We start from the raw sequence: 14,081 nt of genomic DNA on the forward strand, positions 1-14,081 counted from the left end.
ACCCATCCTAGAAAGCAAAGGGCTGTTTACTTTTATTACATAACTTTCATAACTCTCTGGATTATTACTGTGTTGCTTATTATGATTCTAAGGTGCACCTGTTGTTTAAGGATTTTTTTAAAAAAAGTTAAAAAGAACATGTTTTCCATCCAAACACTAAGTCTCATGTTCTAAGGACTAATGAAAACATAATGGTTTTTTTTTCTTTGTTTTTCATGTTTGTTTATTCCTTCAGTGCTGATGAAATGTTCTACATTGACAGACTGACGCCCTCTATTTATCCAAATAATATTTACAACACTGATAACAGCAATGCCGGTGTCCCTGCTCTCAACCCTGTGCTGGAGAGACCAGTTTTAGAGTGCCAGTGAAAATCAGTTTCCACAACCCACTAAAAACTTGGTCCCAGATTGTGGAGACCTTATTCACATTGGTGAGCAGTCACTCACGTGATAATCACACTGAAGCTAATGGCACTACTACTGTAAGTAACTGTTCACCAACAAGAGTAAAGCCTTTCTGCTGTAAATGCCAACAATATTATTAATGTAAACTGAGATACTGTTTTTGTAGACCCGTCCCTTGAGAACTGGATCAAAGCCACCATAACAACCATCAGATGGAAATAGTTTTTAGTTTCTACCAACTAGGGTTTGACTCGTAGTGTTGACCTATATGTGAAAGACTCCATACCACTTATATATGCCTTCAGCCATCCAGCCCCTGAAGTCAAGTTTTCAAACATGAGCACTTTTAAAAAATTACATTTGTTATTTAAAGCCACCTACTTTTAATAACCTTCTACCCATATATTTTTACCACAATAACCACAATGCATCTTAGTCCATTGCAAGCAAATGGAAGCAGATAGCAAATTGCAGATTCTCTCTCTCCCCTATATACACTTACAGAGAGGGGTTTTGTGGCACCAGCTCTTTGGTTGGGGGAGAGGTTTGTTTGATGTGGGGGCGGGGGGTTAACTTTTGCAGGAAAACTAAGGGGGAAATGTTGGATCTTGCACTTACACATGAAAGCAGGAAGAGTCTGTCATTCTAATTTCTTGGGGAAGGGAATTCCATAACCATGAGCTGTCCACTGAAAAAGTGCTGTTTCTACTCATTCTAAATATTGTCCTTGTTGTGGACAGCTCCATCATTCCTGAGAAGTGCAACTGGCTGCATGATTCCTGAGAAGTGCAAGTGTCATGGATGTTAATTCAGGCAGATGAGACACATCCCATTTGAAGAGAGAACTTTGGAGATTAGTACTGTGACTTTGAAGTGTCTATCTGGCATTCAAAGCTTAGTCTGTGTAGTTGCTGACGGCACGAGATTGCAGAGATGCACATCTGCCTTTTGATGTTGGCCAATAATATGGGCTGCTGTATTGTGAGGCTTTTCCAGAACTTGCATACTCATTCCCATGTAGAGGACACTGTAATTATCAAGAGTAGGCACAATAGAGCATGGATCAGTGAGGCAAAGTCTTTTTATGACAGTACTTTTATTTCACACAAACCCACTATTCATCCCTTTGACTGAAGCACTGTGAGCAGCTTGCCAGGTTATCACTGTGCATCTCAGAGCTTGCACAGGACGGGGTGCCGATGACAATGCCAACACAGCTGCACGACACCGGTTTTGGCTGCAGTTACTCCTGTTCTCTTTGTGCACTTCCATCTCCGGCAGGCTTCTGCCTCCTCCTTATTTACTGGCACCTTTGTAGAGCCCCTGATTACATGACCCAGTGACACCTCACGGCAGCAATGGAAGCGGAGGGAACTAAGGGTTGGGATGGGATCCAGAGACCTCTCGCTGCTGCTTGGCTGCCTCAAGTAGGGACTAAAAGCTGCTACCATCTGATGGCTCGGCTGTGAACTGCGCCAGTGCAGATACTGGCCGCAGGCCGGTTCCCTGGGGGCGAATCAGGCTCACCACTGCGGGCAGGGTCACTGGCTCTTGCTCCTCCACAGGGGCTCAGGCCCGCCCCCTCCCCGGAACCGGGGGGGGGGACCCCCATCCCCAGCAGGGGGCGGGGTGTGGTGGGTGGGGGTGTTGAGCTCCCGTCCTGCCCCCTCGCCACAGGGCGGGCTGTTTCCCCTGCACCCGCGTGGGGGGTCGCTCCTGTGCCCTCCCACCTCGGCTCCCGCGCGTGGGGGGCCAGGCTGCCCGGCTGCCAGATGGGGCCCGCGGGGCGCTGCCCCGGCTGCGCTCCTCCCCTCGTTCCCCGCACAGCGTCCGTCTCCTTACCTGGCCCTTCGGCCCCCTGCCCCTTCTCGTGCATCCCGCAAAGACGCCTGGCCGCTCGCCCGCAACGAAACCTGGCCTAGGAACCAAACCACACAGCCTCGTTGCAGTGCGGTGAGCTAGTGTGTGTGCACTCGGATGTTCCTTTCCTCTTGGCACGAGCACCGGAAGGTTTTGGCGGTAGCACTCGGAAGTTGTTTCCCTGGGGGCGGATGTCAATGGAGGTACCCGGAAGTACTTTCTTAGTGACGAGGGAAGAGTGCAGCGACCGGAAGTGGTGGTGCACGGGGTGGTTCACTAGTGCGCCACCCGGAAGTACCCCGCGGTCGCTGCTGGCGCTAGGATAGCAACCCGGGAGGCTTCTCCTGGTCCCGGCCCGGGGAGGCCGTGATGGCCCCGGTGTCCCGGTCTCGAAGCCCCCAAGGCTCCCCAGGCTCCCGGCGGAAGGGCGGCAGCAGCGGCAGCAGCAGCTCCTCGGCGAGCCCCTCACCCCCGAGACCCAGCCGCCCCCACCGACCTGCGTCTCCCGAGAAGCGGGGCAGGAGGTCGCGGTCCCGGGAGCGCAACGGCGTGAAGCACTTGGGCCACCGGCGGAGCCGCAGCTGGTCCCGCTCCCGGGAGCGCACGCCGGGCGGGCCGCGCTCCTCCTCCGCTCACCACGGGCACCATCACCACGGCGGCGGCGGGAAGCAGTGGCCGGACTACTACGAGAAGGAGAAGGAGGAGATCCTGCGGTTGAGGCGAGCCCCTAACTCGGGGCCCCCAAGTCGCCCCCCGACCCGAGCCAGGGTGTTGTGAGGAGAGGCAGGGGCAAGAACCAGCCTCAGCCATCTCGAAACAGCACCGTCCTCTCATCCCTGATCATCGGACACCCTGCCCTGGCCCCCACGCCAAGAACCAGACCCCCAACCCTGGCAACGCACCCAGGGTCCATCCCACCCACGCTCTGGCTATATGGTCCCTGCAGCCTCCTCTCTCTGTCCACTATCCTTGGTCCCACAGACATGAGAGACCCTCCCTTTTTCCAAGTGGAGGAGTGTTCCCTGCAGAGTATTTTTAAGTGCCTTCTCCAATCTTGTTTTAAATGACCCATGGCTGCTCACCACTTAGCGACCAGATTCATTGCTTGTTCCACCTTCGTTTTTGGGAGACGTTGTCAGTTTTGCCTTAATTTTATCCATTAAAGAAACTGTGGGGGAGGTAATTAGGAGCCCCAAAGGACATGAAATGAAGTAGATTTGAGTCATCTGTATTAATGTAATGGTGTAGCCGCACAGGTATGATAGGGCCCAGCTCATTAAGCTATCTTGGATAGCCTGCAGCGGTGACAAGCTTGGAAATAATACAGCCTACAGCGATGACAAGTGTGAACATGCAATGGATGGTTCTGCTCAAAAGCAAAGCATCACATATTGGAATTTGTTGTCTCTACAGATTATATTTTCCATTTTATAGATCAGGGCAGCCAGAGGGATGTCTCGTGCAATAATTTGCCACAGACTAGTTATCTTTGCCTTTTAGTTTTCATAATAACAAATAATGTCTGTCTGTGATGATTACATCCACTTCCTAAGACAATTCATTTGGAACATTACATATGTGGCCAAAAATCCTGTTTTACTAAGCTACAAAGTCTGAGGGTTAACTGAAGCTTGCAGAGGTCCACTTTAAGATTTCTCAGACCTGCATTGGTTCCCGTCCCCTTGGTGACTGAGAAAACTAACATTGAATTAAGTCTTGGTTTTGGAGGGAATAAACAAATTTTAAATACTAAAGTGAAGAAAATATTCTTTCACGAAATCTAATTTCAGAGACTAGAAATGCTGCTAAACACAAACTACTCAGGTTTCGAATATTAGCACATTAGGTTTTAATGCAGTATCTGCCTTTACAGGAGACTAAATGAGAGAGAGCGGATTGGTGAACTGGGAGCACCTGAAGTCTGGGGACTGTCACCAAAGGTTCCTGACCCAGAGTAAGTAATTTCTCTTGCGGGTTTTTCTCCTTCAGGAACTCTGGTCTGGAGTCTTATGTTAAAATAGTATTGTTATTAAATGTTACTATTACTTTACAGAAATGTTCTTGTTCTGCTTTTTTTATATTTCATGTTACGCGTCTCCAAAGTTAAATCACTAAACAGTTATAGCTGGATACGATTTTTCATATAATCCCAACAGATCAATTACATGAGGTTTCAGCAGTTGTAGGTCAAATAATGTTGTCTTGTGGTTCAGAGAGTGACTCAAATATTAGCTATTTAATGGTTTCATTCATTACTAACACAGGCTCTGAATCTTCAAACAATTATATGTGTGTTTGATTTTGGATAAATAATCTGCACTTCAAATCATATTGCATAATTAAGATATTTTTGTTTCTGTTCAGTTCTGATGAGCATACCCCAGTAGAAGATGAGGAGGCGAAATCTAAGAAGAGTAGCTCTTCAGATTCCAGTTCAGAAGGTATTTCGTTTTGACCATAGAAGTTGTTTGCACACTAACAGAAGATTGAGGGTTAGAATCTATTCACCTTACTTACAAAGAACTCTACTGACTTCAGAAGGACTCAGGAAAGCCGGCATGATAGAGTTTCATGAGAGGGGGATGCTAGCATACTAGGATCCAAAAATATTAATGGAGTGCCAGACTATAATCATCTTGCAGGTAACATTCTCTTTTTAAATCTTTACAGAAGAGAAAAAGAAGAAGAAGAAGAAGAAAAAGGAAAAGAAAAGAAAGAGATCCAAAAGAAAACACAAAAAGCATTCTGGGGACAGTGACAGCGAGTCTGAGTCTGAGCTAAACACCAGTGGTAAGAAAAAAGGCTTCTATTAAACTATATGGTCTGAAACCTATTGTATGTGTTCTTTATAATCATGTGGAATATTGCATCTGTTGTGCTGGTATCCTCGTGACATTCTGGGATTTCATACATTAGTTGCTCATTATGGGAAAAAAAATCTGTGAATCTGTTGACCTACAGAATACGTTCTGAAGACAAATTTTTCTCTTGTCCCAAGATCCATATAAATTGTAGTGAAGCTTTTTTTAATTCTACTTGTACCTGTGTTAAGGTCTAATTTTTTCTGGCTCTATTCAAGACTAATGTTGAACGGTTTCCCTTTGTGCCCTTTTCTCATTCTCATCTCAGTGCTACCTCTTTTATTTAGAATAGCCTCTGTTCCTGTGCACCAAATAACCACCCTCTCTACTCAAATGTCTCCTCAAAACACATCCTCTGTGAAGTCTCTCAGCCCTAATCCATTTTGTGCAGGATGTGAAGTCACAACATTCTAGACCAGAGGCAACATACAGCCTCTGTTGCTGGACTTCAGTAGCCATTCCGATAGAAATTAATCACTAATCCTTTATTTTAAATTCTTTCATTGTTCTGTTGAGTTTGCAGTGTCTCTTGTTCCTGTACATGGGGTTTGGCCATCAGGGAATGGTATCCTGAATTTAATCCATCGGGCATTTCCGTTCAGGTGGTGATAGTATATGAGTACATTGAATAATATTGTTTTGACTGTGTTTGGATATTGTAAATGACCTGGAATTGAGACCCTCCCCTCTAATGCACGGTTACTCCTGCGGGAATTCTGTGCTCAATATTTTAGAATTCTGCAAATTCTCCGTATTTTATTTGTGAAAATAACACAATACAATCACGCCAGTTTCAATTATTTTGGTAATTTATTTCAAAATACCTGTCAGCAAGTATGTCTGTAACTATACAGACCAAAAAAAAAAGATTCAGGTAATGTTTTTTTGACAAATAGATTCCTTACTAGGCATATTAATACAGAACTTCAAGTAATTCATTTAAACTACAATACAGAAACATATTTCCCACACCCCTCAGAAGCAGTGCAAAGCCTTGGGGGAGTTGGGTAACGGAGGAGCTCAGGGAGAGGAGCCTGGGAGTGAACCTGGAGGGTTGGGTGTGGATGGGAGAAGTATGAAACATGGGCATGGGGCTTTCAAGGGTGGGGATTGTTAGAGAGTTGGGGAGTCTCCCCCATGCAGACCCTGGCCCACTCCAAGCCTCTCCCATTCAGTCAGGCACATTTGCCCTGTCCCCATGTATCCCTGCAGCGCCCCTCACATTCAGCCCCTGGCTCAGTGCTGTCACCCCAGTAGTTCCTGAGCCTGTGCCCAGTCATTTCCCTGCACGTACCACACTAGCCCTTTTGAACCCCAGTCTGTGACACCCCCCCACCCACCCCCAGCAGCTTGATGTGCCCCACTCTATCCTAAACTGGCGCCACTGACAGGGTGCTGCGATGAATGCAGCAGCCTGTTCTGGCGCCACAGCGGCCTACGATGGGTGAAAGACGTAACTGCAGCACTTCTCAGCAGAATGTATTTTCTATGGGCAAAAAAATTCTGCACTGGATATGAATTCTGCATATGCACAGTGGTGCAGAATTCCCCCATGAGTAGTAGCTAATCACTAAGCCATTCTGGTGTAGGGTGAACTGAGGAATTCAGGGGCATTTCTACTTTTATCCCAGGTGAGTAGCTCAATGTTGCAAGACCAGTTCTCTCCACCTTACTTTAGCTGCTGTTGTGCGGGGCGGGTTATATTTCCAATAAAGTGCGGTACTTTCTTCATTTTATTACCGTGGGCTTTTTTGGTGATTGTATGTTTGATTTTTCAGATGAAGATAAAAAGAAAACAAAGAAGAAAAAGAAACATAGAAAGTAAGAGCAGTCTCTTAAAATATTGCTTTTAAATCTGTATGTGTCTTCCATGAGAGAACAGCGGTATTATGATACTGTTTCCCTAGCTGATGAGTAAGGAAGGGCCAACACTTCTGTGTCTCCTGTAGTTAAGAGGCCCATGGTATCATGTAATAGCCTCACTTCAGAATCTTCATGACTCTACCTCAGACCAACTGAATTCTGGCTAATGAAGGACCCAGTCCAAACTTGAAAGAGGAATCTGCCAAAGAATGGTGTGTGGAAGACCCACAATGGTACTTGCTGGATCTGTAGAATGAAATGTTTTTTGTGACTTACTGAACAGATAGATACCAATTGAACCCTCCACTGGGATGCTGCTTGAAAAATTGATCAAGTAAGCCTGGCCTCTAGCACTATTCCCTTTTCCCTGTTAGGCATATAAATGTCTGTCTGTCTCATCTTTAACTTTGTTACAGAAAGAAGTCTAAGAAAAAGAAGAGTAAGAGGAGTAGGAAGAAATCCAGTGATTCAAGTAGTGAAGATTCTGATGATGAAGCTCTTCAAGGGGATGATCTCTGGATTGAGAGATCAAGTAGGTTCTTTCTATTTAACACTTGTGTTAAACTCCTAGGTATTGTGTTCAGTCATATCAGTTGATGATATGTTGATGTCCTGTGTAACTGACCTGACTTAATCAGGTGTGTGACAGATTTGTGCAAAGCAGAGGGTAAAGCAATAATATTTGTGATTATTTGTATTGCAGAAAATACAGACGCTGATAATTTAATTGGACCAGAAGCTCCAAAAATGCATGCATCTCAAGATGATAGGCCTTTGAAGTAAGTAGTCATATATGATTTACACAAACAGATCAAATCAAGGAAAATAAACATGAAGGTTGCCATGCCAGATAGTACCTGTAGCCAGGAGTGAAGGTGATGTTTTCTCGCAGACTTTCATTTGTTAGAGGCACTAAATCTGTGTTTTATTCTTAAACTGAAAACCTACTGAAATCAGCTAGAACTTGCAGTATGTGTACCTGGTAACTTTTGTTAAACAGTTTGTTACATTGTTTTCAATAGAGTGGCCATGTTACAGTATTATTTTTTCAAATACTTTCTGTAATGTGGTGACTTTATTCCAGTTTACCATTAAATCAAATTCTCCATTATAATTAATTAATTTTTGATTCAGCTCATGACTTACAATCTCTCTCATTGATGGAAATTGCCAGAATAAAGGAAGCACAGACATTAACTGGAGAAATGGCTATATAGGGTGATGAATAGCGAGATGTCAAGTGAGTTACTCTTAGTGACCCTTCCGCTTCAGCTGTCCCAGAGCACCAGTAATGTTTCAGTAACGTGTCCGCCCAGAGGAAGGCCGTCCTGCAGTAAATGGAACCTTTTGTTACAAACTTCCTTGCTTCAGTGAGTCTGGAAATCCAGCAAGGGAGCGAGTGTTCCAGTATGTCATGTCCAAGAGTTTGAACAAACTGTTAATTCTGCTGCTGCTCTGGTTCCATGAAATACATATCACTTTGTTGAGTTCTCAGTCCTAGATTTATCAGGGCTCCTCTGCGTTCTCTCATGGATTTAATTACTCTTGTGACCGCTTCAGTTTGAAACTGATGACTTTTTTTTTTTTAATTAAAGCTATGGCCACGCTTTGCTGCCTGGTGAAGGTGCAGCTATGGCAGAGTACGTAAAGGCTGGAAAACGCATCCCTCGAAGAGGTGAAATTGGCCTGACCAGTGAAGAGATCGCATCGTTCGAGAGCTCTGGTTATGTGATGAGTGGTAGCAGGTAGGGGGTTTTTTGATGATGATACTTAGGGTGAGATTTACGACTGGGTAGGAGACCCAGTTGAAAGCACCAAAGAAAAGTTGCTACATGTGTATATTATGCAACAATCAAAAAGGTTAAACAGTCTGCGACTACAAACATACTTGTTCATCTCTGCTGATCTACAGTAAGTTTGTTACAGGTATGTTTTCCCAAGGACAAATATACTTTGCAGTAGTTTCCCCTCTGTAAAATGGGAATACTGATTCAGACCTCCTTTGGAAACTTCTTCGAGGTCTACAGATGAAAAATCACGATATAAGAGCTAGGTATTATAATCGCACTAGAATGTAAATATAGTCTGAGTTCAGATCACTGGAAGCCTGATGTTTAGATAATAGAGACGGCAGTGTTGGTGAGTTCCAGATAGCATATTGGATAATAGGACAGGCAGTGTAGGCTGTGCAATGCGGGGTGGGGAAATAGTCTCCCAAAGAGGGTATGGATAAATGGTTTTTTGCCTCCTGACAAATGCAATGTTCTCCTCAGGCATCGCCGAATGGAAGCTGTGCGTCTGCGTAAAGAGAACCAGATCTACAGTGCCGATGAGAAGAGAGCTCTGGCATCTTTCAACCAGGAGGAGAGACGGAAGCGAGAGAACAAGATCCTGGCTAGCTTCCGGGAGATGGTCTACAGAAAGACTAAGGGCAAAGAAGACAAATAACTCCACCCCCCCCCTTTTTTTTTCCCCCAATTGTACAGCACGGATTGTAGTAAACAGTGGCTATCACCTTCTTGTGACTTGGAAACAGCTGTAAAGTACTGCAGTGCCTTCCACCCGAAGGGATGCATTTCTCAGGACTGGATCATTTGTATCAAGAAATAATCACCCTTAGCAGGCTTTCTTGGACAACTCATTCACCAGCTGTAGGCAACTGCCATTAGGGGAAGTACAGAATCCTGAATGAGACTGAGGAGTACTCAGGGAGATTCATGATTCTACAAGATGGTAATGCACTGTATTAGACCTGGATATGGACACAACAGGATACCATCATCAGCTGGGCTGCTGCTGGTGAAATGAAACATAACTATCTTCCATCTATTTTGGTTAATCATCATGGACAAAATCAGACTAGACTTCACCACCATGAACAGACTACTATTAGTAGCAAAAAATAAGGAATTTCTAAATAGCCATTTAGATTTGATGATTGTTCATTTATGATGCAATTGCGAAAAGTTCTTTACACACTGTACATTTATGGTTTCCTTTTAGTTGTTTTGAGGAAGAAAACTCACTTCATGGCTTGTGGTTCAGATTCCATTTGTAAATAGAAATATATTTGTAATTTAATAGATCTTGGTTTCAACTATTTTAAAAAAGATCACAAGCAGTGTATATTATAGAAGTAGTAACTTTAAGGGTCTGGCCTAGAACCTCCAAAATCCCAGGACACTGAATGAAAGAACTAAAAGCTTGTCTCCTTCTCTGCTTAACTGCTGTACATAGATATATCTCTCAGGTGGGGGGCAGTAGTAACCAGTGTTTAGAAGTCCTGGAAATACATAAGTAGTAACAGAAGATGGATTTTAATTCCAGTTCTGAATTTCTTTCCTCTTGGAAATCTTCTAGATTAAACCCTTACGATTTTAACTCCTTGTATTTTAATTTTCTTTTTTCAGTAGTATTAATCTCTTAAGATTTGCGGTTAGAGGCCTACTCCTGATCAATTCTTATCCAGTATTCTCCCATTGCCATCTGGTCATCATATTTCCAAAATGAGTATCCTGTATATCCTTTGACTTATTCTTTCTTATATACTTTTTTTTTAAAAAAAAAAAGTAAAATAGCGTCTGAATGTACTTTTAAAATCCCTGGTTTCTAGTTCTGAGGGGTAGAAATACTTACACCCTGTAGTAGGTTTCCATAAAAACTTTAGAAATCCTGTTATCCACTTCTGTTGGATTTATAAACCTTGTTTTAACATAACATTAGGCTTAACCTACCTCTCATCATTTTAAACTATGTATATCCTGATCTTGGAAATCTCTTCTGCTGGTGTTTCCTATGTGTCTGTGCAGAGCCAGTTGCAAGATCAGGTCCTTAAGCTGTCGATGTTAATGTCACACTAATTTAAAACATGTGTTCATGATTTAGTAGCCAGGTACCATTCTTGTACGATCTAATTCAGAAGAGCTAGTAAAAGAGAAGGAAAGGCAAAACAAAAAAGCCTGTTCCAGTGCCCTTAGTTTATTTCCATATAACTCCAACATATTGTAGGTGCCCTTTTGAATTGGATTTAATCTGAAGCAAATGTTTATTTAGAAAGTTATGCTGTCCATGAGAATTTTCTTGCTTTCAATGATGTCTTTGAGCCACTTTTCCCTAAACCGACACTGTCCTGGTCTAGAAAAAACAGAACAAACAGTGTAAGAATAATGGTAGCAGTCAGCTGCAAATCAGAGTTCTGGCAGCTGGAAGGAGGCCCTTTGAAGTGGGCAAGCCTATCCCCTGGAAGAAAGAGGCTTTTTAGGCCTGTGTAAATCCATCACTAATTCAGTACGCAGGAAATAAACACCCATGGAACATGTACATGCTGGGATAAAGAACTATGCTAGCTTGGTGGGGTTTGAGTGTTTTTTTGCTGGTGGGATTTTAGCGTGGTTTCCCTGAGTCGCATAGACAGGATTTTTTTTAAGAACTCGGCTATAGCCAGCTCACTTTCCTGCCTCTGCTGAAGCGCTGTCCTACAACTTGCTTGGGATATAAAAAGATAAATTTACATAGATCTTGTTCGAATGCTAGTGGAGCTAGGTTGGGCTCCCAGTTTGTATAAGGCTGTGAGTTGTTATTAGCATTCCACATCCACCTCATGGATTAGACTCTTAGCCCCGCTTCACCCGTATGGTGTCACAAATGCCAGAAACAGCCTGGAATTTTCCCTGGGGGGAGGCCCCAGAATTTGTAGTGTCACCATAGTTAACTTATGTCACAACCACTGAGCCCTGGTGGAGAGTATGGCCAAAACACAAGATCCTCAGCTGGTGTAAGTTAGAGCAGCCAATAGCAGGGCAAGGCCAGACAGCATCAGCCTGCTGGCGCTGATTCCCTGACACACTCAGCTATGGTGGGGTGGGGCCTATCTGTACCCATTTCTAATATAGCTGGACATACCTGAAATTAACCATGGTTCATGCACCGTTGCTAGGGCCCTTCTACACTGGTTCATTGCTTTAAAAAAAGCTACAGAAAAAAATATACCTGTGAATGAACCTATTTGATTCCAAAATGAAGAATACCTCAACTGGCAAGGTCTGCAATAGATGAAAGTGGGGGTACAGTTCAGACATTTCCGAGAGTACAGTTAAAGTAGGCATTTTTATCCATTACAATTCTCTTTTGTAAAAGGTTGCATGGCTAGAACAATGTCATCCGTTGTCTTATTCTAAGAGCAGAAGGTATTTGCTTACACACACATCTAAGTCTTCCTCGAGCCAGAGAGCTAGACTTTACCAAGTCGTATTACAGAGTGGGAGCTCTACTGGACAAACCACAGAATTGCAACTGAGTGAGTAAGCAAAAACCATCAAAGGAAGTCAGATGGGTCAGCGAAAACTTCAATTATTTTGACATTTAGTTTTGTGATAGTTCTTCATAGTATTACAGCACATTTGCAAACCATATAAAATGCATGAAAGGACCACAGTAGCATGCACTCTAAGGTTACATTTTAGCAGCGAAGGGGAGGGAAGGCCAAAGAACTATCAGTTTTAGTGAGGGTCTCTCAGGTTGTAGCATTCATATCACAGGCCCCTTCCTGGAATATTAGTCACAGCACATTATAGGATGTTTTCTCATTTTGCAGAGAGACCGATTCAAACCAGAATCTTGACAGGGATCAAGTATTGATCTAATCACTTGTGCAGTTATGAACTTCACTTACTCGGACAAATTTTGACAGCCCTCCCACCTTACATACTGTAATAATTTAATTTACTGCTTTCTCATTCCACAGAGGGAGTAAAGTGAAATTTTTTTACTTTCACATTTCAAAGGGGAAAATGAGATGGTTGAGTAACACTTTGAATACGTACAGGTGGTTTAATTTTGGAGATCTCAATGATGAAATAGATGCATGCTGTTGTTCGTGGGATGGGCTTCCTGCATGTTGGGATGCTCCAGCGAACCCGGTAGTGGTACCTCTTGCTGTACGTCAGTTCTTGTTCCTGGAGGTAGTCTGACCAGTGAAGCCAGCTCCCATGAAACTCCCACGTCTGCTGAACATACACCACACTATAAGTCTTCCACTCTCTAGTACAGATGACTTAAGGGAAGTGGGGAAAAAAAGAGATTCAGTTGCTCTTGTTTAACTCTGCCACACACATCAAGATTGAGGGGACGTGGTAAAAAGGAAATGCTACTTTTAAAAACTGTCTAATCACAGTCACCTCAAGAACTTATTTCTACAGCATATTACTGAGGCAAATAGTTTAACAAGATTCCTAGAAGATTCAATGTACACAGAGCAGCGTTTGTAATAACAGAAGGCAAGTTAAAGTTAGCTGGGTTGTCATCCTAATGCTTCCAAGCAAAAAGCTTGATTGGCTGTAGAATTCAGAAGGATGTTTCTTCATTCAATATTGCCTACCGTAGTTGACTTGGTGCATTTCTAATTTGTGGCACTCCTCAGGCCCTACGCTACCAGCACTCCCAGCTACCTTTGAGACACCACTGACTTCCTGAGGAAACGACAATCCATCGGTGATCTTCCTGATAACACCATCCTGGCCACTATGGATGTAGAAGCCCTCTACACCAATATTCCACACAAAGATGGACTACAACCCGTCAAGAACGCTATCCCCGATAATGTCACGGCTAACCTGGTGGCTGACTTTTGTGACTTTGTCCTTACCCATAACTATCTTACATTTGGGGACAATGTATACCTTCAGATCAGCGGCACTGCTATGGGTACCCTCATGGCCCCACAGTATGCCAACATTTTTATGGCTGACTTAGAACAACGCTTCCTCAGCTCTCGTCCCCTAAAGCCCCTACTCTACTTGCGCTATATTGATGACATCTTCATCATCTGGACCCATGGAAAAGAAGCCCTTGAGGAATTCCACCATGATTTCAACAATTTCCATCCCACCATCAACCTCAGCCTGGTCCAGTCCACACAAGAGATCCACTTCCTGGACACTACAGTGCTAATAAACGATGGTCACATAAACACCAACCTATACCGGAAACCTACTGACTGCTATTCCTACCTACATACCTCCAGCTTTCACCCTGACCACACCACACAATCCATCGTCTACAGCCAAGCTCTGCGATACAACCGCATTTGCTC

General features: G+C 43.8%; 1 protein-coding gene across 1 annotated transcript; it reads left to right on the top strand.

Moving 5' to 3' along the window:
* Window positions 1–2,511: 2,511 nt before the first annotated feature.
* Window positions 2,512–10,372, top strand: NKAP (NFKB activating protein). Its single transcript, XM_077826110.1, has 9 exons — window positions 2,512–2,986; window positions 4,141–4,221; window positions 4,632–4,708; window positions 4,938–5,057; window positions 6,907–6,949; window positions 7,408–7,523; window positions 7,695–7,770; window positions 8,587–8,736; window positions 9,265–10,372. The coding sequence occupies exons 1-9, from the start codon at window positions 2,637–2,639 to the stop codon at window positions 9,437–9,439; spliced, it is 1,188 nt and encodes a 395-aa protein (XP_077682236.1). The 5' UTR covers window positions 2,512–2,636; the 3' UTR covers window positions 9,440–10,372.
* The last annotated feature ends 3,709 nt before the right edge of the window (window positions 10,373–14,081 follow it).

This window comes from Eretmochelys imbricata, chromosome 9, assembly GCF_965152235.1.
Source record: "Eretmochelys imbricata isolate rEreImb1 chromosome 9, rEreImb1.hap1, whole genome shotgun sequence".
Taxonomy (NCBI): Eukaryota; Metazoa; Chordata; order Testudines; family Cheloniidae; genus Eretmochelys; species Eretmochelys imbricata.

Bases quoted from the DNA above. Each gene is read 5' to 3' on its own strand.
- NKAP (XM_077826110.1), top strand. From the start codon at position 2,637: ATGGCCCCGGTGTCCCGGTCTCGAAGCCCCCAAGGCTCCCCAGGCTCC. The intron at 2,987-4,140 runs GCGAGCCCCTAA...CTGCCTTTACAG, and splicing joins GAGGAGATCCTGCGGTTGAG to GAGACTAAATGAGAGAGAGC. The intron at 5,058-6,906 runs GTAAGAAAAAAG...TTGATTTTTCAG, and splicing joins GTCTGAGCTAAACACCAGTG to ATGAAGATAAAAAGAAAACA.